At 35.1% G+C, this 27231-nt stretch overlaps 5 protein-coding genes and 2 long non-coding RNA genes across 11 annotated transcripts in view; 5 read left to right on the top strand and 2 right to left on the bottom strand.

The window, feature by feature from the left end:
* The window catches only part of LOC107632579 (uncharacterized protein At5g08430-like), a 6746-nt gene extending 4203 nt beyond the window's left edge, over positions 1-2543 (top strand). For 3 of the 4 annotated variants that reach the window (XM_021118273.1, XM_016336243.2, XM_021118275.1), the window contains 5 exons: positions 222-281; positions 568-618; positions 1045-1115; positions 1390-1784; positions 2092-2543. In XM_021118273.1, the coding sequence (XP_020973932.1) occupies positions 222-281; positions 568-618; positions 1045-1115; positions 1390-1784; positions 2092-2354 (840 nt within the window). In that variant the 3' untranslated portion in view covers positions 2355-2543. The remainder of the gene's footprint in view (positions 1-221; positions 282-567; positions 619-1044; positions 1116-1389; positions 1785-2091) is intronic. The other variant, XM_021118274.1, reaches the window with a different exon arrangement.
* Positions 2694-18597, bottom strand: LOC107629778 (COX assembly mitochondrial protein 2 homolog). Of its 2 annotated transcripts, none has more exons than XM_016332665.2 (4): positions 18522-18597; positions 3965-4045; positions 3209-3313; positions 2694-3099 (listed from the first exon to the last, which is right to left on the bottom strand). In XM_016332665.2, the coding sequence occupies exons 2-4, from the start codon at positions 4007-4009 to the stop codon at positions 3001-3003; spliced, it is 249 nt and encodes an 82-aa protein (XP_016188151.1). In that variant the 5' UTR covers positions 4010-4045; positions 18522-18597; the 3' UTR covers positions 2694-3000. The 2 variants fall into 2 exon arrangements, with proteins under 2 accessions (XP_016188151.1, XP_016188150.1); XM_016332664.2 differs by lacking the exon at positions 18522-18597 and adding an exon at positions 5003-5284 and having other exon boundaries at positions 2696-3099.
* On the top strand, positions 5287-7138 carry LOC110269987. The gene is made up of 4 exons (XM_021118276.1): positions 5287-5551; positions 6075-6109; positions 6191-6446; positions 6556-7138. The coding sequence occupies exons 1-4, from the start codon at positions 5317-5319 to the stop codon at positions 6993-6995; spliced, it is 966 nt and encodes a 321-aa protein (XP_020973935.1). The 5' UTR covers positions 5287-5316; the 3' UTR covers positions 6996-7138.
* LOC110269989 lies at positions 7144-8056 on the top strand. The gene is made up of 3 exons (XR_002358906.1): positions 7144-7758; positions 7835-7903; positions 7987-8056. It is a non-coding gene; the product is annotated as an uncharacterized LOC110269989 (long non-coding RNA).
* LOC110269988 lies at positions 8129-11121 on the top strand. The gene is made up of 12 exons (XR_002358905.1): positions 8129-8182; positions 8270-8356; positions 8586-8675; positions 8759-8878; positions 9009-9077; positions 9160-9658; positions 9732-9818; positions 10025-10153; positions 10243-10377; positions 10511-10622; positions 10693-10786; positions 10876-11121. It is a non-coding gene; the product is annotated as an uncharacterized LOC110269988 (long non-coding RNA).
* On the bottom strand, positions 16274-17508 carry LOC107629777 (ribosomal RNA-processing protein 14-like). Its single transcript, XM_016332663.2, has one exon. It carries the CDS (start codon positions 17506-17508, stop codon positions 16480-16482), a length of 1029 nt encoding a protein of 342 aa, XP_016188149.1. The 3' UTR covers positions 16274-16479.
* The window catches only part of LOC107629774, a 6927-nt gene continuing 6590 nt past the window's right edge, over positions 26895-27231 (top strand). Inside the window, exon 1 of the mRNA XM_021118271.1 lies at positions 26895-27050. The gene's annotated coding sequence lies outside the window, so the exon portion shown is untranslated. The remainder of the gene's footprint in view (positions 27051-27231) is intronic.

Genomic DNA, 27231 nt, shown 5'->3' with positions numbered 1-27231 from the left:
GGAGCAAAATAAGTAATAATTTCTTAATGAAATCAGATTTTTCATATTTTCTTGGACACTTAGTTATTTAGAGTAGTTAGTTGATTGTAACAAGGTGGATTAGTTAGTTTTGTTTGCAACTCTTACAAGAAATTGTGCCTAGTTTTCAGGTTTAAGCTACATAGTCAGCAATGGTCCTAGTTTGTATGTTCATAATTATTGACATATAGCATTATTTGCAGGAAGAATGTAAAGATCTGTGCGAGAGAATGAGAAATGGCTTGCTCAAACAGCCTACTGTAGTAAGTTTCCTGTGTATCACTGATGTAAATCATAGGGAAGCTGGAAGAGGCATTCATACCTGTTGCTTCTGGAAAATAGATGCTTTTCTAAATTTAGGGCCATTTGTCTATTTCTTAATTTCTAGTTATGGTTGGTCTCTTCGAACCCATATTTTTAGCTGTTTCATCACTTGTGGTTTGAGCAGTAGGGTTCTGGTGAATAAGAGTTTGACTTGAAAAACCATGTAATTGATCAGATTAATAGAGTAATGTAGAGAGATAATAACCGCCTCATTATGTTTCACAGCTGGAGCTGGATCAGAAAGCCAGGAGTCTGCATGAGGATATAATAAGACATGTATGTATCATATCGACTTTATGGGTTTTCTGAATCCCTTTTCTATTGTAAAGATAAAATTCAATATTTTTCAAATTGGAATTTTGTGTAGCCTAGCAATTAGATTGGGTCTATGCTTTCGTAAAATAGATTGCAACAGATGCTATGCATGAGCATAAATTTAACAAAGGAAATAGTTTAGTTTATATTTTCAGAAGTTTTATGGTCAAAACTTATGCTAGTGCATAACTGAATCAAGAATACTATAAGGCTACAATTAATGGAAGTCTCATCTCACTTTTGCACATTCCAGCGGGTGCTAAATCTATTAGGCTGGCAATTTTGTAATTTTCCCTTTAAATGATCATTTTAACTTTTGTGCTAAATACTTCATTTTTCTAATAGCATGTGATGTTATTTGTCTTTCTATTCTGCTATATGTGACAGTGGATCCCAAGGGAGATAAAATTGTTACAAAATCGCATTGCTCTGGCCAATGAAAAGGGATGGAGGAAAGAATATCCTTTCATGATAATATTGGATTGTCACCTTAGAATAGCAATTAAAGGCCAATATATATGCATTGTTACCCAGTTTAAAGCTGGATCAAGTATATCCAGTGCTCTTGGTAATGTCCAAATGAGCATTGTAAAAAACAATTCCTCTTCTCATCCCAAGATAAAATGTAAGCTGGAAATCTATTACTGTTGTTTTTATTTGAATTCATTGTTTTCTATTCTCTAATATTATAGGTTTGATTAGGCATTGTGGCCCTTAACCATATTCCTGTACACTTTTTGAGTACATGGACCGAAAAACAAAGCTTGAGACTCCATCAGAACAATCACGCTTATTAAGTGATATTCCAAAAGTAATACCTGAAATAGTTGATGTTAAATCGTCACCGGAAGCTTCCCCAAGAAAAGATGACATTGAGCAAAATGACTTGTTGGAGTTCGCCATAGGAGAGGCTCATAATTCTATTGGACTCGATTCCAACCACAATGGTTTTGCGTCTCACTTGAATAGATCGTCACGGGAAGGTTCCCCAAGGAAAGATGACATTGAGCAAAATGACTTGTTGGAGTTCGCTGTAGGAGAGACTCATAATTCTATTGGACTCGATTCCAAGCACAATGGTTTTGCTTCTCACTTGATTGGTAGAACAGATATTGCAGGTTTACCAGGTTTTCCTCTGTACTCCCTCCTTACTTTATATGCTTATTGAGTCCTCTGAAATAACTTATTTATTTTGTTCGTTCTAAACTGTACAAATTTGAGCCGATTTCTACTCCATGTTTTTAAAAATCTGATACACATTTTAATTTGGTCACCGTGATTAATTAGAGTTACATGTGTCCTTGAAATGTTTTCTGTTATTTCATTCTTATATTTAAATCCACTATGTTAACTACTTAGATTGAGCAACCTTTAGATCTATATACACGTTTTTTTCTCACATTAAAGTGACTTTTGTATTCTTCATTATGATAGATGGCAGAATGCTGAATGTTACTTTGAGTGCTACACAGACAATGAAAGAAAAGCAAAGCGTTTCAGTTGCTAACTCTGTTGAGGCAGGTATGAAGGGCAAACAGGATACAAGTACGCCGACCGCAAAACACAAAGTTCAAAATTCCATTCCATGTGTTATTGTGTTGAGTGACGATGACGAAGAAGATGCAAATATTACTGATATTACGGCAAGAAGACAGGTGGTGGAGAATCCTGAGATNNNNGGAGTAGTGAAAGATTGACAGATGAGGGTGGGAACTATCTGGAGAAATATGTCAGATGAAAAAATGTCAAATTTGGTTTCTTCAAGCTTCTTTTAAGCCCTCATCCTTTTTGGCTTTAAAATACGTAGTCTTAAGAAACCAGCTGTGTAATTATGCATCATAAACACTAATGGGGGAAGTAATTGAAGTTCAAGTTTGATCGTCAAACCCTAGTGAAGCGTCTCAAACTATAAATCATTAAGAAATTCATACAAATCCTATGCCTGATTATGTCATAGTGTTGGATGCCAAAAAGTCTTCCCTTAGATAATGCATACAAAATAAAAAAAGAACATAACTGCACATCAAGATTTCAAAACTGATGAATGTCTCTTTTATTATATATTCTCTTAAAGCAACTAAGAAGTCAAAATCAATTGTCATAAGCAACATATAACATGCCAAGAATAGGCACTATAACTTCTCAATTCATTATCCTAATAGAACTTTGAACTCTCAGGTAGAATCTAAACAGGATGTTATGTTCATGTTTAAAGTTAAAATAATTGAGCTACATACATATTGATTCATCAAAAACAGCAAGTAAACAAATATTTGATACACCGTATATTCTTTTGAAGGCGGCAAAATGTATATTATGTCAAGCTGGTACAAGTTATTTGTTCTATTGACTGCCACTTACAGCATTTTCTTTCCTAAAAGCTCGGAGTTGTTCTTTAAACTTCTTGCTCTCTTCAAAGTTGGCCTTTCGCTTCAAAGCTTTCTGTTAAAACACATCCACAATCATCAGAAACAATGGGAAAACAAGATAAAACGAAGGGGGCAGTTTTTTCTTTCTTTTTTTTCGGGGAAAAAATGAATGAAATGCTCACTTCTTGTCTAAAACAGCGATCCAGCTTTATTTTCAAATCTGTACATTCACCAAAGAATTTTCCAACAGGGTGCTCCACATGACACTTTTGGAACTGCTCAATAATCTGCACAAATACTGGCTCACAAGTCACAACACTGTCTAAAATAAGATTTCTAGCAACAGCTACTTATCATCATATTTGCAGGACCAATAAAATAATTTTCCTTGAAAAGAATAGAGATTAAAAAGAGATTTCCAAATTTATGGCGATTTTGCCTTCTCTTCCGAAGTCAAAATGTAGACTCACACAGCAAGGAAAAGTGGCAATGAGGAAGGGAAAGGTCAATGAAGAATGACAAGTAAGGCAGCATCATCCTTGGAAAAAATCTTTCCAGCTTTAGCACATTCTATTCTTCCATAAATTATAGGTTGTTACATATAAGAAAAAGGTCATGCTTTGTTTCATTCATAGATTACTACATCAGCTATTGCATAAAAAAGATGCATTGAAAGTTAGCCATAGTAATAACTCAGAATATGGCAGGAAACACAATTTTTCTCTTCCTCTCCTAGCAGTTAAGAATTTACTTACACAATATATTTAGGAACAGGAGTCTTGTGTTTGGGAACAAAAGTCCTACAACTAACTACTATTATTCTATGTCATAGGAATCAACACAAATCAAATCAAACATGGCAACAACCACACTAGTAATACATTCAATACTATATCTAACAAACAAAAAGCAACAACTGATTAACAAAATAAACTCACTTCAGCACACATTGGGTGCTTGTGTAACGTTAAAGGAGGATGCATGCTCTCAAACAAATGAATCAGTAGCGCCAACCTACCCTGCAACACAAACACCCCACTGTTATATTCCTTCATGAATGAGTACTATAATTGGAAAATTGGAACAACCCAATGGAAACCAATCGGAAAAGAATAGAACTTCGAAATTTATAACTACCAAAGATTAGAATATAACGAGAACCAACAAAGATGGAAATATGGAATAGATCATAGTGAAATCCAACATGCATATATATCTAAAGATGGGAACTTTGAAGCTGAAAACTATATTTAAGGGGTGATGCGAAAAATTGGGCTTTCATTGTTGTAGAGGAGAAGTTGGAAGACTCAAATCACTAAATGTGAAAGAAATGGATTGAGTTGATAATAATGTTTGAACTATTATCAACATAACTGATAATGATAACACAATCATTTCTGCATGAGAATATAACAATACATGTAAGTAATCCCTTTTCTATTATAAAGAGAAAATTCAATATTATTCAAATTGCAATTTCGTGCACTAGCAATCAGACATGGTCTATGCTTTCGTAAAATAGATAGCAAAAGATGCTATGCATAAGCATAAACTTAACAAAGGAAATAGTTTAAGCTTACTTTATATTTTCAAAAGTTGAATGGTCAAAACTTACACTAATGTATAACTGATGTAAGATAGCTACAAGGCTACAATGAACAGAACTCTCATATCACTTTTGCACATACCAGCAGGGCTAAACCTATAGGCTTTCAATTTGTAATGTTTTCTGTTATTTCATTCTTATATTTAATCCAGTATGTTAACTTAATGATTGAGCAACCATTAGATCTGTACACACCTTCTCGTGTAAACCTATCCTTTCAATAGAAAGGGCTTAGGGTCCAAGTACAAGATCAAAGCTTTTAATATGATACCAGCTTGATTTTCTTATTAAGATTAATTATTATATATATGATCTCAATTGCCGTTGAGCATAACAGAAACAGAAACAAATCACAACGGAGAAGGCCTACCTGAACTGACGTAACGGCTGAGCGAAGCAGGAGAGGAGAGCGATGCTCCCTCGACCAGAGCACCAACGAGCTTCGGCGACTGGATCAGCAGACTCGCGTACGGCTGCGCGGAGAGCGACGGAGTCAAGGCGGAGACGGAGGAAGTGCGAGTGAGAAACTGAGAATGCAGAGCGAGGAAGGCGGCGAGGCTGAGGAAAACTTGTTTGATGTTTTTTTTTTTTTTTTCAGGAGTGCTACACATACAAGCAAAAAAGTCCTACAAGTTACAAGTTCCTAGCCCAGACTTCATTCACACGCGCAGTCACTCCCTTTGAATGGAGCGTAAAATACACGCGTGCCACTCAACAGTTGCGCTTCGCGAAAAGCGCTCCTTAATGCCTTACTCTTCCACTTCTCCAAGCCCTTCGAAGAAAACACAAACCGTCCATTTTCGAGCAACATTCGAAACTGAAGATATAGAACTCGTCGCGAAGATTAGCAGAAACCATCAATACAAAATAGAATTCTCTATCAACAATCTCCAGAAAAAACGAAGATATATTACTCAAGGTACGTTACTATTTCACTCATCTTGTAGATTTTCCACATTTCGAAATCGAAGAACTAGGTTTTACTGTTCTTCTACATTCTTCTACGTTTTATTGTTCTTCTTGTTATAGCTCTCATTTTACTGTTTTTAATGTTCTTTTTGTTCTAGGTTTTATTGTTCTTCTTGGTTCTAGGTTTTACTATTCTTCTTAGTTGTTCTAGGTTTTACTGTTCTTCTTATTCTAGTTCTTCTCGTAACTGATTTTTGGGAGTATATTGCATAATTTGGTAGGTGTATACGGAGTAATTTGTTGGGTGTATATTTCTGAACTGATATAATGCAATATAATCAACTGTTGCAAGTGTTCTAAATATTGCTTGACCTTGTAATGTTGCTTGACCTTGTATATTTATGCATGTTTGAGTGAATTGAAACATCATTTTGAACTGATCTAATTAAATACTTATGAAAAATCGTATAGGTGTATGTGGCTGATTTATGGGTGTATTTGACTGATATCTATGGGTGTATTTTTCATTTCAGAAAAAATGGCAGAAAAAAATCAAGCTGAAAAAAATGTAAGAACAAATATATGTCTTTGATCAAATCAGTTTTTCATAATAGAAATATATCTGACTCTAACTTTGCTTTGTTTACAGCAAACCAAAGACCTTAAGTATGCAACCCATTTGTTGAGTGACAAATTTAGAAATATGAGCGAGGAGAAGAAAGAAATTGTTAGGGATTTGGGATTTGGTGGCCTGATGCGCATCCCGCCGCTAAGGGTGCATCACCAAATATTAAGGGAGTTGGCTAACTCCTTTAAATTAGGGAAAAACAGACTCGAAATCGGCTACGGTTCTTTTAAAGTAAGACAAAAAACAATAGGGGCTGCGCTTGGCATCAACGCGTCAGGTAACTCGCTACAAACATAGGTGTATATGAGCCATATTCAAGTGTATTTAAACTGATGCTTGGGTGTATTTTAAGTGATTTTCATACTATGTTGTTTTCTTTTTGGTAGGAGATCTATTTTCTCATAAAGTCAATTATAAGGATCTTTCTGAAGACCACAAACAAATTTTTAGAAGATTTCAGGGGAAGACCCTCAAAAATCTGACAGATGAGATGATGACTATTGGTGTTGATAATGAACAGGATCGCCTCATGTTCAAGAGGATTTTCATCCTCTATATACAGATGGCGTTCCTGTTACCAACAACAATAAACAAAATCTCCCCTGTGCACCTGGCACCAATTTTCAAGATGGACACAATAACAGAGCAGAACTGGGGAGCACATGTTTTGAATTTTATTATCAAGGGCATAACAGATTACAATATACAAAAGAAAAAGGCAATTGATGGCTGCCTGTTTGCCCTGATGATAGTTTACTTTCATCTATCAAAAAATAAAGACAAGAAGAGGGCAGAAAGACCTCAAGAACCCTGGATTGCAAACTGAACTAGAGAGTAGTTGGTTGAAAGAATGAGGGCAGAAATGGAGGAACATATGGTAAGTGAACAAAATATCTTGGGTGTGTTTTATTTATCTGAATACTACTAACTAAAATTTCTAATGTTTCAGAAAATTATAAAGATGGCCGAAACAAAGGAGAAAATGAAAGAAATAAAGAAAAAAGAAAAAAAAATAAGAAACCAAAAAAAAAAAAGGAAGACAAGTTCATCATCATCATCTGAGATTGAAACAACTGAAAGTGATGTCCATTTTACCTCTGAGTCTGAGACTGAAGAAGGCTCAGAGGATTCAACAAGGAAACAACCCACTCGAAAAGCCAAAAAGTAAGTAACATACTTGGATGTATTTTGTTTATCCAGTTGGATGTATTTTGTTTATCTAGTTGGGTGTATTTTATTTATCCAGTTGGGTGTATTTTGTGCATTCATTTGGGTGTATTTTATGAATTCATTAGGTGTATTTGGTGCATTAATTTGGGTGTATTTTGTCCCTTTTAGTATGTTTATAAATAATGATTGTTTGCCTTCCATAATGGAGTCCAAAAAAAGAAAGAAGATTCAGGAGGATTCTGATTCAGAATCTGAATCAAATGATGAGTAATGTTCTGAAATTATTACTGCTTTCTTTTGGGTTTATTATCAAGATTTCATGTATTAACAGAGCGTCTCTTATTAACTTATAGAAGCGAAGAATCATCACTAGTAGAGAAGCAAAAAACAAAGAAAAAGACTCAGAGAACACCACAAAAGTAAGCACTTCTTTGGTTAGTATTTTGTGATCAAATTAATTTTGTATTTCTGATTCATACTTGTTTTTTTTCCCAGGACACAATCCAAAAAGAAAAAGGTCATTGTTGAGGATTCATCTCCTGAGCAAGCTCAATCCTATCATGGGTACAGTATATTTTGTAAGCTATATTACCATCTATCATCAAAATTATATTTGTTAACATGTTCTTTTATGCATGTACTGTCAGATCTGAAATTAGAACTGAAGAATTAAATGAATTCTTAAGGGAAAACAATGAAAAATCTGCTGCACATGGGTATGTCTTGTTGGGGTGTATATTTCATATTTTAGGGTGTTTTCTTTGCTAATAATTGTTTCTTGTTTGGCAGGGAGAAGGAAGCTGACCTGCGATCGACGGAAGGTCACTATGTCTCATCTGAAACGTAAGAAGCTTTATTTGATAAAATCTTGTTATCCTGATTTAACAGTATGGTATTTTTTGTGAATAACATGTACTGTATTATGTTTAGAATACCGGACGTAAACTTGGGAAGTGATGATCCTTCATCTCAAGGACACACAGACCAAAGTAGCATAAACAAACCGGCAGAGAGCATGTAATTTCTCTTTCAAATAATCATTGCTTTTGTTCTTTTATTACCTTCTACTTCTAATTCTGTATATTTTTTTTTAGAAAAAAAAAAGCCCTTTATTGTTTTATTCAAGAAAAAAAAGGCAGGAAAAAAAAAAACAAAAACTGCAAGTATGTAAGTTCTCAAAAAACAAAGCATGTCTTTCTTTTAAATGCTTCGGGTGTATTTTTGACTTTCTTAGGGTGTATTCTAGGTTGAGTCTGGTTGAAGAGTCAGCCAGTGAGCCGGCTGAAGAGAATATGATGGTTATGAGGAAAGAGACATAGTCTGAAGTGCTTGTAACGTGAGTTTTTCAAGAAAATTTCAACCTTATAACCTTTTTATTTTCGGAGGCTTTGTTAACCTTTTATTTTTCTTCTTATTTAGAGTTCCGATTCAAGTTTGTCTACCACTGTCCCAAACAACCACTGTGGCAGAAATTGAACAAACACTTGAGACAGAAAATGAACCAACCCCTGTGCTACAAATTGAAGGAACTACAAAAAGGTAAGAAATTGTCTTGGGTGTGTATTTGGTTACAGTTTAGGTGTATATTGTCCCTGTTGGGGTGTATATTTTCACGATTGATCCCTGACTAGTTTTTTTATAACATGATTAATTTTATGTAACCGTGCAGTACTCTTGAACCCTCCCCCCAACAACTTGAAGAAAGCACACCCACGCTTCCCCCAACTCCATCTAAAATGTAAGTTCATCAGAGTAAAATCAATGTTTGGTTATCATTCGTATATTCTTATTCTTATAATACGTTATACATGATCACGCAGTAATCCAGCCCAAGAAGACGTTGCTGCGCTGATGATGATGGCACGGACAACATCGTATGTTCCTAAAACAGATCTGATGCCATCATTCAGCCTTGACTTGACTGATTCAAGCCAAGAAGAAGCAGCAACGCAGAAGGGAGCGTCAACGCAAGATGGAGGGATGGCAAAAACTCCAGAAATCCCAAAACTACTAAAACAATTAGGAGATCTGGTACAAAAAATTGCAAGTGGTGGGGTGACAACAAAAGAAAAAAGTCCACAGATACTAAAGGAGAGTGGCACAAAGAGTTTCGAGAAGTTTGAAACTCCTGTGAGGACAAATGAAGATACTTCTGACATGAAAGAGAAATGCTACCTCTGGGCCATACGAGTGAAGACATACGCAGATTGACTAACTAATGAGTTTGACAAGGTCTGCACACTCCAAGCCCAAGATAGATACATTTTGTCAAAACTCTACTTTGCATCACTCGCAGCTAAAACGCATATAGAAGCTGAGGTAATATTACAATAACATTAATGTTTTTATCACCAAAATTAACTGCAATGCTGATTGATATAAAATTGTCTAGATTGTCTCTGCCATGTGCTTCATCCTAAACCAGCAAAAGATTAAAAGGTTTCAAGAAGAAGTATACTATCTCCCCCCTGATATTGTGGTAAGGGTCGCTTCAACGAATTTTGGGTGTATTTTCTGCATTCCTTCGGGTGTATTTTCTGTCTTAAATCGGGTGTATTTTATGTGTTCATTTGAGTGTATTTTCTGTGTTAAATTAGGTGTAAGTTGTGTATTCATTTGGATGTATTTTCTGGATTCGTTTGGGTGAATTTTCTATATTCATTTGGTGGTTCACAATTTTTGCAGAACATGGCCATTGCAAATCATCCACAATGGGTATTCTTACGGCCTAAAACGAATAAGCCATTCATGGTGGAAGACTACCCAATGTTTATACCCTTCTTGGACCTTAAAAAATTAGCATCGCATCGTTATGTAAGTTTTCATTTCTAAAACTTCTTATTACCATTTTTTACTTATGTGCCAAATAAACTAAAACATTGTTCAATCTGAACATATTTCAGATATTTGCACCTGTTTGCCATTCACAACATTGGTGGTTATGGTTGGCTGATATAAGAAAGCAAAAATTTTATATAGTCAACCCATATCACACAAAATCTCCGTCCGATGAGAGAACTGCCCTGAATACATTCATTGTAAGTTAGTTCTGTTCTGTATTTTAATAGTTGGGTGTATTTATGTTTAATATAAGGTGGAATTTTGTGCTCCTTTGGGTGTATCCCTTTATTGAATTTATTCATGTATTACTGATTTGTTTTGTGTTTTAAGGGATATGTAATTTCACGAATTAGAGTATATGCTTGGGGGTGCCTCTGAAGACAAGGGACAAGGACAAGGAAATTGTACCACCATACCTTCACATCTCAGGCCAAAAGACAAGGTATTAATCTTTCACTCTGAAAATGAAACTTTCCTATATGTAATTTGAAATTTATTTTCTTGGTTTTCAGCTATGACTGTGCTATCTACGTAATGAAGTGGCTTGAGATATTTCAGCCCACAAACATTAAAAGAAAAAAGTATGAGTGGGACAATTGGACCCAGGTAAATGTGTTTAATTAAAACTAAATAACTCTGTATTACTTTACTCAATTAACATGGTTGATTAAACAGAATATTCTTTTTAACTGTAGGACGAGGTGGACCACTTTAGAGTAGAATATGCTTCCTGGATTCTATTCCATGAAATGAATCAAGACAAAGCTGAAGCCATTAAGGAAAGTAATGCAATAAGACTGTCCAAGCCATCCTCATTGTTATTGAGTCCATATTGTCAGATAGATTCTAAGGATATTGACACTGATTAATGTAACTACTATATAGTCTTGTAACAAATTGAACACATGTTGTAAAAATTTGCCAATTATGAGTAAAACTCTCTCTGGTGTATTCAAAATGTCTGAATTACAGGTACTATAATATGAAGGAAAACATCAAACCAAATATAAACCCATAACCTGACATTTTTTACACCCAAAGAAAGTTGAATATACACCCAAACATCTATCCCCTGATGCTTTATCCCTAAAACCCTGAATCCTAAACCCTAAACCCTAAACCTTAAACACTAAAATCTAAACCCTAAACCGTAAACCCTAAACCATAAACCTTTAAACCCTAAAACATAAACCCTAAACCCTAAAACCCTTAAACCGTAGTAAAAAAAAACAAATAATATTTTATAACATAAACAGCAGATTGTGAAATATATATATGTATATATATGTAAAATGTGAAACACAAGAAAATTCAGAAATACACCCAAAAGAATAGTTCTTTTACACCCATATTCTGTAACTATACACCCAAAGAGTTATCTGCTGCTGCTAGTACCTTGAACTGATAATTCATAACACGTCCTTGATATTGGCTGGAATTTGAATGCACCACTGATGCAGCATCAAAGAGGTTTAACTGGATATAACAAACTCGCATATTAGCTAAACTATTAACGAGAAAATTAAACTCAATCACCACATATTTAAAGAACATCACTTTTACCTCGTTTAAAGCTTTCGTTTTTTTCTTCTTTGAGGCATTTGCAATCTGTTTGTCCAACTTTGAACCTAGCCTATTTTTTGGACGTCCTCTTGTTCGAATCCTTGGAGGACTTTGAAGCTCGTTAACGGATTCCAAGTTGGCGTCTTCGTGAGATAAAGAAGATGTCCCCTTCCTTTTGGATTTCAATGATTCCATCTCAACCATGACGTTATCGTACGCACGGTGCAGAATTGCAGTCAGCTCCTCCGATTCTGATGTAAATTCACAAATAATTTGCGAACGAAAAACCAATTCGTCAAACCTCTTGCTTCTTGGCTCCAACAGTGGCTCGTCGTGGCTGCTCTTGATGTGTGTGTGTCGCCTCTTTACCTTCTTGCTCCATCGTTCCAGTATATATCTAGGTGACACTTGGCTTACTCGTTCAAAGCTTAACACGCTTAGTGCGTGATGGCACAATATCCCTCTTGACTCGAATAATAAGCATTGACATTTTACCTCGGCTGCTACTGAGTCGTAAGTAACCACAAACTTGTTGAATATTGAGCTGGAAAATTGTTCTCCAACTTCGTATACAGAATAGCCTAGAGCGGAATTCGTTAATCTAGTGATGCAATTCGCCTTTCCTCTAAATTGTGCTTGGACTTCCCTAAACTTTTGATGAGTGTACACATCTTGAAACTAAGCTTCAATGGAGGATTTGGTTGCACACGGTATGACCATATGAAAATCTGCAGCATCTGATTCTCTCTCTGCTTACTCCCTGCTTCCGAGGCAATTATCGTATTGTTTGACAAATTGAATAAGCGAGCTGTTCCGGGTAATAAAATTGTTAAAAAATGAATGCATGCTCTCGCTCCTTTGTGTGCTTCTCATCCCTGTCCAGAAGTGGTGATCCAGATAGATTGGAACCCATATATGACGGTCTTCATAGAGATCTACAAAATACACCCAAAAACAGATAATAAATACACCCGAAATAACATGCAATTTACACCTCTGCTGTAGATTTTGAACAAACATTACCTGAAAGCCACTTGTTGTCCACAAGACCAAAATTTAGCAGAAAATCATTTCAATTCCTATCAAATGAGTCTTTACTATGAGAGTTCCAAACAACTTGGCTCATTTCTTGTTCAATTTCTGCATGTCCCTTGTACCCGTTTAATTTGCTTGGAATCTTCTTTATGATGTGCCAAATACACCAACGGTGAATTGTTGTTGGCATACAAGCCTCTAAAGCCCTTTTCATTGATGCGCATTGATCGGTGAGAAACCCTTTCGGAGCATTTCTTCCCATGCAATGAAGCCAACATTGAAATAACCATTTGAATGATTCAATTTCTTCGTTTTTCATCAAAGAGCATCCAAGAAGTGTTGACTGACCGTGGTGATTCACCCCGACAAAAGAACCACAACCAAATTATACCTGAAACAAATTACCATAGTGCAGAATGAAAAATCATTACGTACACCAAAAAAATAACTTTATACACCCAAAAACACCCAATATATACCTTTGCGGCAGATTCATAAAACAACATTAATTTAGCATCATAAACATGGACAGTTTATTACCTGTTTGTATTGTAGGTAATGTCAAATGAAATAACATCTCCGAAATACTCAAAGGAAGTTCTACTTCTTGCATCAAAAGTCAACTTAATCGATTGATCATCCTCGAGTTCAAGCTCAAAAAAGAAATTCTGATTCTTCTCTTTCATTCTTAACAAATATTTCCCAAATTCCTTTGCATCTTCTTGTTTAGAAATATTCTGCACTTCTCTCGTAATGTAATTCCTCACATCCTTTTCAATAAAATTTAACTCGGAACAAACTGGTCATCAACAACACAGAGAGGCTGCAGAATACACCATGTCAAAAACTAAAAATACACCCAATAATTTCTGATCTAATACACCCGAACGACAACAACTCAACTTAAATAACAAAAAAAGCCATGAACTGTAAATACACCCACACTTCCCCTAACATACACCCAAAAAATTCTGATCTACACCCGAGCGTCTGCTATAAATTGCAGATAATTAATCAAAACTAATACATTAGATTCAATCCACAGATTTATGTTCACGCATTAATTTCACAGTCAATGTTCACGAATTATTCAGCTAGACAAACATAGACCAATAACTGCATCAAATTCAGAGTAATCGTAATAAGCTGAATGTAAATCAAACCTTAGGAACTTCGTTAGATTCAATTTCAAAATCTACTTCGCCCTGATTCAGCTGACAATCTGAGGTTGAATCATCCATTATCTTCAAAACGAGTTCAAAATTTGATTTCAGAAACTACAAAATCGGAAAAAAAAAAACGAACCTAGAGCTACAGAAAGAGAAACTCACATCAATAACGAAGAAGAAACGAGTGATAAAACGCAGCAAAGAGAACGATCGAAAAGGAAGGGGAAGACGCGCGAGAAGGAGAACGAAGAAATTTGGCAAGAAAGAGAACGAAGAAGGAAACAAGATCTTTTAAAAATTGGAAGTTATATATTCGCGCGTTCTGTTATATAGCGCGTGAAAGATACGTAACATTAGGAGCGTGTTTTGGGGAGAAGTTATTTTTTGGACTTGTAAGGCTTACAAAATGTGACCTAAAATATTTTATTACATAAATTAATTAAAATACTTTTTCTCCTTGTCGAGTAGTTCTACTCTATTCAATCTTTTTTTTTTCTTATATTTGTTTAGTGTAAATACTTAAAATGGTTCTTTAAATTTCACTCATTAATTAAATTAATTCTCCACATTTTCATTTGATCAAATTAGTTTTTCCATACTCATGTAATTAGTTTTTCCATACTTATGTACAGGTCACGGAGTTCAGTCTCACAACTTTGGAGGAAAAATAAAAGTCTAATATCAATTACATTTATCTTTACGCGGTTTATTTACACTTTTTTATTTTTATTTATTTGTGGACTTTTTTGAACTGTCGCTAAAATTATTGTCAGCCCAAAAATTTTCTTCCCAGAACACATGATTGAATAAGAAACTTGTTAATTTGGACTGCGGCTCCCTAGTCGCTCGGATTAAGGGGGGAATTCTGATGATGGTCACTGGAGTCCCTCTCCAGTCTCCAGGAGCTTCAAAGCACATGTAGAATCTATTTCTACATTTAATTTGCTGACTCCCAACTTAATAACTAAATGCAAGATCATAAACTCAGCACGTAACATACCAGAAGATCTTAGTCAACAAGGTAACAGTTCAACGATGCAGTAACCATTATAAATGAAGTAATGAAAAGATGATACAAAAGACAACATTGCAGGTTTAAGTGCCCCAAGAAAATAATAACATCAAGATAGACATTCTCAACATATTACACAGAAAAATTATTCAATGAACAGTGCATTAGTCTATGATGATATGAATCAAGCAAACAGCTTGTGGTAGTAATGAATTAGACTCGATATATGTCTATATTCAAGTAATAATCAGAACCGGTCTTGCGGATTGCTGAATTGGCAAGACAAGTCACTGATTAACAATAGGAAGAAAGAACTTATTCTATTGAAATTATACCAAACCAGAGATAGAAATTGATTAGTGAAGTTTCTTCTCCCTGAATTTGTCATTCTATAACATCAACCTATATCGGAGTTTGCTAGAACGATGGTTATATACGGAGGCAAAGTGCCTTGACTTCCATTTCATTGGTGACAGTCATTAGCAGCACACAGGATTCCGAGAAGGGAGATTCAGTTAAATGCCACAAAGCTATAAATTGATCTTTCCAAACACTTGAAACAGATTCAATTAATTATACCATTCTCCGAAAATATATCCACGCCTGTAAATGGTCTACACTCTACAGACCACCAATATAATTGTTGTGAAACCAATTATGACAGAAAATAGGTAGATTAAATGCCATAAAATACAGGAGATGCTGTAGATGATCACTGAAAAGGGATAATAAAATGCAATATACTAATATAGCATAGCATCAACTCTTTACTATATTTAAGAATGAACACAATTGGAATCTAAGTAACATAATTGTAGGATTCATGCTAGACACAGGCTGAAATTCTTCTAGTCTTATATAAAGACTCTGGATTTCAAACATGGAATGTAGCATACCCAAAGATTTAGTGAAGAAGTAACAGTTCAATATTGCAGGCAAGTTTGTAAGCAACTCAGGAAAGAAATACAATAACCAATGTAAATAAAGGAAATGCAAGCAGTGCTAATAGGAAGAAAAAGGAGAACGGGATCTCATCAAATTTTGGAAACAAAAATAATCCAATAAACAAGTATATCAGACTATGATGATATGATTCAATCAAATAGCCACAGTTGAATTCAATAAAATGCCTGTATTCCATAACCGATCATATGAACTGCTGAATTGCCAAAATGTCGTATGAGAACCCATAATAAAAAAAAACTTGTTCAACTTTAAGAGACAGACTAAACCAGACAGAAATTAATGCATTCTATAGATGGAAGATAGACAAGGGGTGAAAGGCAGAGGAAGACCTAAGAAGACCATTCATAAAGTGGTCAAACGAGATCTATATGTAAACGGTCTCTTTGTAGACATGATATATGACAAAGCTCAATGGCGTCGTTTGATTCATGTAGCCGACCCCATCTAGTGGGACAACGCTTTGTTGTTGTTGTTGTTTGTTGTATTTGTCATATTCTAACACTCAAAATACTATGATTCTATGAAGGAAAGATACCAATCAACGTTGGAATAAGTTAACTGGAACCTTCGGTGATAAACCCTTCCTTGCGACCTTCAAAGCCAGGCCGCAAAAGCTTTTTCTCTCGCTTTGCAATTTTACGCATCTTCTGATGATGAATCCTCTCAGAAATATTATTTGATCGCTTTTGCTGCTTCTCTGCCTTCAACTGGTCCCGTGTTTGAATTCTCTCTTTCCATTTCTCTGCATTCTTCTGTTGCTTCTTCTTCTCTTTACGAATGCTTTTCTCTAACAGCTTGGGATCATCATGGACCTTAATCCCCGAAGCTCTATCCATTGCTGCTTTCCACAATTGCTTCTTTGCAGCAGCCTCACCTTTCTCAGGATCATTCTTCTCTTCCTCCAGCTTCTTTGCCCTTTCAAGTTCCTTATGCTTTGAAAGTCTCCTCTTCTTATTTTGCATCTCACCATCTGTAAGTTTGACATGGCCAAACACAAGCTCATTTGAAGTCTCGGCAGCATCCTTCTTCGCTTTCTCTTTAGACCCTTTGTTCGCAGCTTTATTTTCATCATTCTCACTACCCCTCTTGCGTTTTCTGCCCTCAAACCCTCTCTTCACATTTCTATCCTCACTCTTCTTTGCCCTCCCCGAATTCTCGCGACTTGACCGAAACTCCTCAAGTTTACGATGTAGCCTTTGCCGAAGCTCTTCGTAAGTCACAGACCGATCATCTTCAAGAGAAATGGGCTTAGCTTCACCATCCTCCTGATCACTACTCTCATTCGCTTTCTCCTTACCCAAGTTCTGCTTCAACAAGTCAAGAGTAGCGGCAGGGGGATTTTCAGGATCCAACCGTTCCCTTCGAGACTTCTTAATATTCTCCTTAGTTTCCCTCTTCGCCTCAGCTTTCTTAGCCTTGCTGAGACCCTGAAACCACGGCTTATCCTTATCGTCTGGAAGGTAAAACTTGGCAGGGATGAGTTCAATCAACTTGTCAAAGAAAAGAGTATGGTCCTGAATCACAGAATCCAAATCTTGAACTGTATCAGTCTCTGCAACAGACTTTTGTTTCTTCTTCCTCATCTTCTTCTTCCCCGTGTCACGGAACTGAAATTAGTTTCAATTAGGGTTTAGGGTAGGGGTATGCATGGCCCGGCCCGACCCGAAGACCCGGCCCGGTCTCGAACATTTTAGGAGCTATTTTGGTGTGATTTTACTGGGTCTAGGGCCGGGTTAGGGTCTCAAAAATAGACCCAGACATTATTTTGGGTCGGGTCCGGACCATGACTCGGGTCACCCGAAGTCGGCCCAGTGGCCCGATCATCATACACAATTAATATTTTGTGTTATTAGTGATGGATGATGACTATTCTTATGTGGAATTTAAGTATTGTAAACCTTAATATTTTATGTTAATAGTTATTATAAGACTATAAGTTAATGTTTTATGTTTAAAATGCATAAGATTTTAGACTAATGCATAATAATGTGTTATTTATATTGATTTAAATATTTGGTGTTATTAGACAATATTAGTATTGATTATGGTTATGCTTTAATTTTAAGAAGAGTTGGTTCTTGTTATATTTTTCTAATTGAATTTGACCATGTCAAATAATGGTTAGAGTCTTGGAAATTTGGATATTTTCACATGCTATCTTATAAGAATGTATCAAGGTAATGTAATGTTAACGGCCCGGTTTTCACCCGGTTTTTACCTGGTATAATCGTGGCCCGAAAGTGTATAGGTTTCATCGGGTCTAGGGCCGGGTTCGGGTCTAATAAATAGACCCTGTATATATTTCGGGTCGGGTCTGTGTCACATCAAACCCGGTTTCACCCGACCCATGCACACCCCTAGTTTAGGGTTTAACGTACCTACTGAAATCTATGTCAAACTCAAAATTTCATCACTAGTAATACGAAAGCTTGTTACGAAATTGAACCTGGAGATGATAAGAAAATGGAAGAGGGAAATTGGCACCTAAACCTAAGTGCTTTGAAGTAAATAAAAGACCTAAACAACAAACTCTATCACAGACTAGGGTCCAAGTACAAAGATTAAAGCTTTTAATTTGATACCAGATAAGGCCTACCTGAACTGAAGCAACGGCGGAGCAGAGAAGCAGGGGAGGAGAGCAACGATGGAGAGAGATATGCTCCCTCGGCCAGAGCACCAACGAGCTCCGGCGATTGGCTCAGCGTTCCTCCTCGGTGCGTGAGTGAGAAAGGGAGAAGGTGACTGAGAGAGCGACGGAGCAACGAGAATCGCGTGGAAGGGTGGCTTCGACCAGCCATAGCGGAGGTGAAGAGACCACTAGGCCACGGCAGCGAGGCTTCTCTATCACGCTCGTTGATGCACGGAGCTTTTTTATGGCTTCTTCTTCACGTTTTTTCTCCTCCTCATTCTCCTTTTCTTTTTAGGCATTCTTTTTTTTTTCACATATTTTTTTTTAATTTTTTTCTCCTCCTTTCTCTAATAAAAAAGTAGTAGAAGATGAGGAGGGACTGAGGGAGAATTTTAAATTATGGAGAACTTAAATGAACCGAACATATTAGTACGGTGAAATAATTGTATAGTACTAAATGAATAGAACATTATCTATTATATAAATTCAAATTCGAACAGCTTTCTGCATAATGAACCGAACATACACTCATGGTAAAACAATTTTATAGTATTGAATGAACGAAACATAATCCATTATATAAAATCAGATTCAAACAACTTTCTGCATCATGAACTGAACACAGTACTCATGGTGAAATAATTGTATAGTACTGAGTGAATGAAACATAATCCATTATATAAAATTAAATTCGAACAGCTTTCTGCATAATGAACCAAATACGTACTCATGGTGAAACAATTGTATAGTATTGAGTGAACAAAATATAATCCATTATATAAAATCAAATTCGAACAGCTTTTTGCATAATGAACCGAACACGTACTCATGGTGAAACAATTGTATAGTATTGACTGAACGAAACATGATCCATTATATAAAATCAAATTTGAAACATGTCTACAATTTAAAGATTATCAATTCAATTCAATTCAGATTCAGAACACCTGCGTCCATTCAATTCAATTGAAAAAATAATGTTTGTGTTGTTGGTAATGACGATAACAAAGGAGGATGAGGAAGAGAATCTGCGTGCACGAAAAAGAAGAATGATGAGGTATACGTGAATTTGAAAGAAGAAAAAGATGACGTATACGTGTATTTGAAAGAAGAAGAAGAAGAAGAAGAAGAAACTCAGGGGAGAAGAAGAAAAAGAAGAAGCGCGGGAGAGGAGAAAGAGATAAAGCGCGTGTAATGACGCTCTTTTAATGAGAGTGGTTTCATTGGTGTTGGACCTACTTGGATGGAAAAATGTTTGGAAGCATTATGTATTTCTTCTTCTTCTTTGTTTGATTTTTTTATTTTTATTCTTGTTAAGAGAGTAAAACAAGAAGAAACTTGAGAAGGTAAAAAAAAGATGAATAAAAAGAAGAAGAAGAAGAAGAAGAAGAAGAAGAAGAAGAAGAAGAAGAAGAAGAAGAAGAAGAAGAAGAAGAAGAAGAAGAAGAAGAAACTCAGGGGAGAAGAAGAAAAAGAAGAAGCGCGGGAGAGGAGAAAGAGATAAAGCGCGTGTAATGACGCTCTTTTAATGAGAGTGGTTTCATTGGTGTTGGACCTACTTGGATGGAAAAATGTTTGGATGTGTAGCATATCCCTTTTCTTTTTGAGTGAATATCCAAATCGGTCTCGGATAATTTTTTCAAAGGACAACGAAATTTTCGGATAAGTTTGTTTTGAGGTATTGAAATGAAGATTAAAAGAGTATTATGTTTGGTCTAAAGATTAGTACTAAAATTTTAGCCTTTATCTTTAAAATTTTAATATTTCAGTACCTCAAAAAAGTGGAGACACAAGATATTGGATTTTTTTGAGACGGAGACTAAAACTTTAATAACATTCTACACTTAAAATATCCTCATTTCAATTAATTAATTCTAACTTTATTTTTTATATAAATTAAACTAGAGTTTCATTTTTATTTCAGTCTCTGTCTCTTATTTTACACCAAACATAATATTGAGACTTATTTCAATATTTATTTTTTAGTCTCTGTCTCTCAGTCTCAGTCTCTCTTTCAAACGCTACCTTAGAAAAAAGAATACCACTTTTTGGCCTCTGATATTTTTTCTCGTGAGACAAGTTTGTCCCTACGTCAATAATCTATCTTTAAGTTAACAGAACATAAATACGTAGCACGTTAAGATGGTGATGTCTCTGTTAAGTGTCAGCCTGAATTAGCATATTAATGAATCACCCAATTTTGTCTCTGACAATTTTTAAAAAATATAACTGCATGTCATAATTGCGCAGAACATGAGCAACCCTAAGTATATCTTCCTCCTTCTTCCTTGTGTAGAACCCTACCTGTGCTACCCCCATAAGCCATGGAAATCATTCTTCAGAAACTAGGAGTCGCACCCTGCGTGATTATAGTGTTGGCGAAGATAGTAAAAACTGCACATTTTTTTCTGAAAGTGTTGGACAGCCGAAAAAGAAGAAATTCATGTCTTCAAAATGTCACTGTGGCACCTATGTGATTCTCTTCCAATCTTACATAAAACTTAACCCAGATAGATTCTTCCTAAAATGTCCTAATTACAATGTAAGTATTGATTTATAATTTTTGCATGAAGTTGATTTTTTTTTTTTTTGTATCTTTTTAAATTTGAAAATTTTATATAATTTTTGTATTTTTTCCATCGAATTTTTAATTTTCAGGCACCCATCTCACATTACAAGTATTTTAAGTAGTTAAATGTATTAGTTGAAAAAAAAATATTGATCAGGGTATTACTTCTAAAAATGCTATTTTAATGGAAAGAAAATTGAAAGAGGTAGAATATAGAATAAAGGAGTTAGACATGGAATTGAATTTAAAAAATTAAAACCAAATTGGATCTCAAAGTTTATTACTTCAAATATTTTAGGCTTATAATTTTGGGTATAATTAATATCATAATTGTTGTAGTCTTTAGGACATGTCCTAAGTAGTTGTTATAATCTTAGTTTTGACATTTTGTGATAATTATGTTGCTTTGTAATACTTTTAAGATGTAACTAAACCTGTGTAAGGTTATATTTTATATTAATAAATTTGCTATCACTTTAATCTGAAATGATATTATGTTAAAAAAATTAGATTATACTACAAATGTGTAATCACATATTTTAATAGATAAATATATAAAAAATTGGGTATATAATAAGGGTCGCTCTACTGTACAGATGTAATTTTGTACAGATTTACAGATATACAATCTCCTTGTGTCTTCTGTCGACACGTGTTGTCTCCCTTGTGCGCCACTGGAGCAGGCTTTCAGCGAGGCGTGGCTGTGTGGGTGCTCAGTTGCTCACGGGTGGGCCGAGTGAGCCGAGGTGGTTGCATGAAATGGAACGGGGTTTGTGTGCGCCGGATTCCGTTGGTGAGACATTTGCGTTTTGGGCTTAACTGGACGCTAAAAAAGAAAAAAAACAATGGATGAAAAAAAGGCAACTAGGGTCTTCACCTCACGCCTCTCCTCTCAGCAGAGCAAAACCTAGCTCCGTCTACGAGGGTCGCCGCCACTGGTCTGCTCGCTATCGCTGCTGGTGGCGCTTGGGATCTGCGTGTGTTCGTCGTGGTGAAGCTCGCTTCCTAGTTCGCAAATCGCCAGTTGCTTCGTTGCAGCGGTGGAGTCGTTGTCCCCCGGCCCTTCACCCTGGTCATTGGCGTTATCTCCGCCGTTGCTTGTCATTTATGTTCAGTTATTCTTTCCGTAAATGATTAGCAGACGCATCTTCATGAGATCAAAATAATTTTTTCGCTTATGTCATTCTAGGTTTGCTAGAGTAGAAATACATAATAAGCATAGTATTTTTTCGAACATAATTGATTTCTTGTGCTTGGTTATGTAATTGGTAGTGTCTTTGAGATACTTAATATGGACATAAATATATATTAATTTTGTAATATGTTTATTAATAGGGTCGCTCTACTGTACAGATGCAATTTTGTACAGATTTACAGATATACCATCTCCTTGTGTCTTTTGCCGACACGTGTTGTCTCCCTTATGCGCCGCTGGAGCAGGCTTTCGGCGAGGCGTGGCTGTGTGGGTGCTCACGGGTGGGCCGAGTGAGCTGAGGTGGTTGCGTGAAATGGAACGGGATTTGTGTGCGCCGGATTCCGTTGGTGAGACATTTGCGTTTTGGGCTTAAGTGGAGCAAAAAAAAAACAATGGATAAAAAAAAGGCAACTAGGGTCTTCACCTCACGCCTCTCCTCTCAGCAGAGCAAAACCTAGCTCCGTCTACGAGGGTCGCCGCCACTGGTCTGCTCGCTATCGCTGCTGGTGGCGCTTGGGATCTGCGTGTGTTCGTCGTGGTGAAGCTCGCTTCCTAGTTCGCAAATCGCCAGTTGCTTCGTTGCAGCGGTGGAGTCGTTGTCCCCCGGCCCTTCACCTTGGTCATTGGAATAAATAGTTGATGTAAGATTAGTTAAGAACTTAAGATAACCAATCTTTTACTGTTGAAGTCGTTAATTGTGGGATCAAACTGTAGGAGTAATTTTTTTTTTTTTGCAGGAAAAATATGAGTGAAAAGGCAAAGAATTGAAGGAATAAGCACTGTAATTACAACATGGACAACTATAGAGAATTTAATTTTAACATGTGTATGATGATGCTGGGTTTTAAAAGGTCTTATTGCTATGGGTACTGCTAGCAAGGTAGGCATGATAAATGAATATATAGAATATTATAGATGTTGAGATGGCACTTCCTGGTATTGCCCATGTAGGTTTTTGTCATCTTTTAGTATGCACTTTGATGGTTCATATGTTCTCCATGGAAATTGATTTAAGCTGTTAGTTCCATGTGTTGTATTGTAAATTGCTTGGTTTATTCAGAAAGGAATGTTCTATGCTTGATTGCCTCTGAATATTAGAGTTGTTGTAGAGTTAAAGACTTGTTGCACTCTACTAAGTATGGGTAACTTCAAAGATAGTAGACACATGGATATGGTAAATCCAAAATTTTGTTTCATAGGGGACAGGCCATATATATAAATTATAATGAAGCTTGTGAATGAATTATAATTAGATATTAATTTGTTGTTGATATTATAATAGACATAAATTTTTTTTTCTTTTTTAATTTCTGTGATTAAAATCTAAAAAGGATTTTTACTCTCATGTTAACAATTGTGCTGAGAACTTTGTTGTGCCTAATATGATGTATAGGCTATTAGTTTCTGTTTTTAACCCTATTAATGCTTAGCTACTCAATTGTAATCATAAACATTAGGCTTTGTCCGTAAATTAATATAGCTTTAAAATTCTTAAATCTTCATTTCTTTCTTAACCAACCAACCATTTTCGGTACCAATGATATTAACACCAACACGTTTGTGTATATTAATTTCCTTTGCACTATGAATACAATGATTTAAATTCCAAAAAAACTATAACTACTTTTTAAATTCAGGATGTTCATATCACAATAATTATTCAATAATTTATACATTATAAAATATTCATATAATACAATATTTAACTTTATTTCCAACATAACTAAATATTTCACTGAGAAGATACTTCCTTGAATCAGTTGAAGCTAGCTAATGTTAAACTTCAACGATATTTTTTTCAAACTCTAGTATTTTTCACGACTTTTACTTAAAAGGTAGAAAAAGAAAGCATGACAACATGGTATATGTTCATTCCTCTTCCTCTTTTTTTTTTTTTTTCATTTAACCTATTCCTTCTTTAATTTTTGGTTCGGACTCAACAATTAACTGCAATGACCGGAAACCCTGAACTGGGGAGTGTTCGCGGTGCGGTTTGGATTGGATTTGATTTGCGGTTTTGTAAATTAAAAAAGTTAAATACATATAACAAGTCTCCACATCAAATTTTAAATAATCAACAATGATATAACAAATTTCAACAATATCTTAAAAAACTAACGATAACATAATGGAAATAAAATTATAGGTTAGTTAAAATATACAAATAAATAATATTTTGAACATAAAATATTTATTAAATAATAATAATACATGAATAATATAAAAATGTATAACAAATTGAATATATACTAAAAATGTATAACAAATTGAACATGTTATAAGTATAATTGTAAATATAATAATAAAATGATAATATTATAATACATTGTGCGGTTTGGATTGGATTGGATCGGTTATGGAAAGTAGATACGAAATCCGATCCGATTCAGCGGTTTGCAAAAAATAGAATCCAATCAAATCCGAATTAATTTTTTTTAGTCGGTTTTCGGTTTGGATTGGATAGGATGTACGGTTTAACTTGAATCGGTTTGGATTTGAACACCCCTACTCTAAACCCTCTTTGATTTTTAATTTTACATTGACTATTTCTCATTAATAACACCCCGAACTCACCTGAATACTATACTACCAAGCTGCATCTAATAACCTTATCTTTTTTCTTTTTTTTTTTTTTGGGCCTTGGAATAACCTTATGTTAACCCCATCGGGTTAGCAATTTCACTATAAGGACAGTTTCCCTTTTGATACATTTCCCTCCTGCATTTTCTTCACTCTTTTTTTTTTCCCACCACGTCCTTACTTTGGACTTGAATAAATCCATTTTCAGTCCACTACTAACACGGTCCAAACGCTCTCAAATAAGTGTTTCATTGGGCCCATTCTTTGGGGAATACAAGGTCCACAGTAACCCACCGTTACGTTGCACAGGCGTTACATGTGTTCCAGTAAGAGCTGCCTCAAGCCAGCCAACAGCCATCAAAGGCCCCTGTGCGACAAATTTGAGAAGCCGCCTCCCCCAGCCTCGACACAGTTACCACGTGTCGCTCACGAACTAAAGCAGAGGGAATATTTGGATCTCTGTATGCTCATTCATCTGTACACTATAATTGTCCATATAATAATTGTAAGTTAAATCCAAAATATATGTTTCATCAACTTGAAAAAAAGTCTCTACAATATAATTTTCATATGTGCTATATGATAATAAAGATGGAACTATAAGCACAATCCAAAATAGTTCTATAATCTATTATAATAAACCTAGCACAAAAGTATGATTGTTTGTGGGTGGAAACTCAGATGCAGTCAACTTCATATGAAGTTGATAACTGAGAGCCGTTAGATTATTTGATTGATTTGACTAAATTTTATCTAACGACTCTCATCTATCAACTTCGCGTGAAGTCGACTGCACCTGAGTTTTCACCTTATTTGTGCAATAACAAAATAATATGTTTCTAAATTACTGGTTGCCTAATGTATATACCAGCTAATAAGTTTACAACTATTAATGAACCAAAAGATAATTAACTGAGTTCATAAAATACATATGACTCTTCATGACCAGCAAAATATTTGGTACTTGCAATCTATTAATGAATCTCCTCAAGTGTGAGTTGGAGGCCTAAAATCAGCTGTTGGCATAAAGATAAACAAGCTTTCGAATGCCCCTGAGCTAGCTGCTCCAAGTGTCTCTATATAGTTTTGAGTGGGTGATATTGGAGGCCTTACAATGGTTTGCTTCATTTGGAATCCAACAGAAAGTTCGAGAATTTGCTGAGTAGCCTGCATGAGATAAAATAATTGTTTCAGCACAAAAAAAATTAGCAAAACTAAAGTTACTATATACAATTTTATACTCACAGATCCATCATTATGGGTGCAGATTGAAATAAATCAATATCTTGAACAAAATCTACAAATTGGGCCTTTACTAATAATTTGTTATGAATAAATTGGTAGCCAAAGTTGAACTTGAATCTTTCCATGAATCACAATTCCAAATGCTAAGAGACACAGAATGTAAATTCTAATACTAGCAGTATTAATGTTTCCAAAATTTTTGCATGATTGAATGTATTCACAATAATTGTATATATTCACAAATCACAATAACTTGTCTGATGGAGTTAAAAAACAGGGATGGAAATAAAGATTTTTTTTCTTTAAGGGCCTCGTTGTCTTTTGATGTTATTGTCAGGAGTCGTTTAAAATTTTTTTGTCTTTTTTTTTTGCCCAAAATACTTTACTCTACTCTTATTAAATGTGACCTAAAGTATTTTTTTAGAGTAGTTCTATATGCAATCCTAAGAACATGGTAAATAGAAAATAAACGAAAAAATATCGAAATACTCTCTCAAATTTTTAACTTGTATCAATTAAATCTTTTATTTTCTAAAATGATCAAATAAATTTTCTATATTTAAAAACGTAAATTCCAAAAATCACCATCATTATTAACATTACTAATGAATGTTGAGTATTGTTAAGTGTCAAATTGGCACTTTGCTAAACGACATCATTTAGAATTTAGGATCGAATTACAAAAAGATAACGTCGCTTCAAAATTATAATCTCTCTTCTTTAAATAAAAAAACTCCTAAATGGTCTCCTATTTCTTTTTCACAAAAAGTCCAAAGACGTTCTTTTTGTCTTCTTCTGCAACTTTTTCCGTTGTTGTGAATGGTTGACGCTCTTTCACAATATCTCCTTGTTTGTTTAGTGAAACTCTTCGTTTTTGTCAACATCATCGCATTTAGATATTTGTAAGGTAAAAAGTAAAAATTTAGATCTTTTATTAATTACTTGTTTAGACTGTGTTTTAGTATCTGAATGATAACGAAAATAATTGTATTTGTTATTTGAATTGTCTTTTTTTTTTCATATTTTATTTCATTCGTTTTATTCATCGTTGTCTTCTAGGGTTTAGGATTTTAATTTTAAAGTCTATG

This window comes from Arachis ipaensis, chromosome B03, assembly GCF_000816755.2.
Source record: "Arachis ipaensis cultivar K30076 chromosome B03, Araip1.1, whole genome shotgun sequence".
In the NCBI taxonomy this organism is placed as follows: domain Eukaryota; kingdom Viridiplantae; phylum Streptophyta; class Magnoliopsida; order Fabales; family Fabaceae; genus Arachis; species Arachis ipaensis.
Note: the sequence above shows the minus strand (reverse complement) of the source record. Positions and strands in the feature narration are given on the sequence as shown.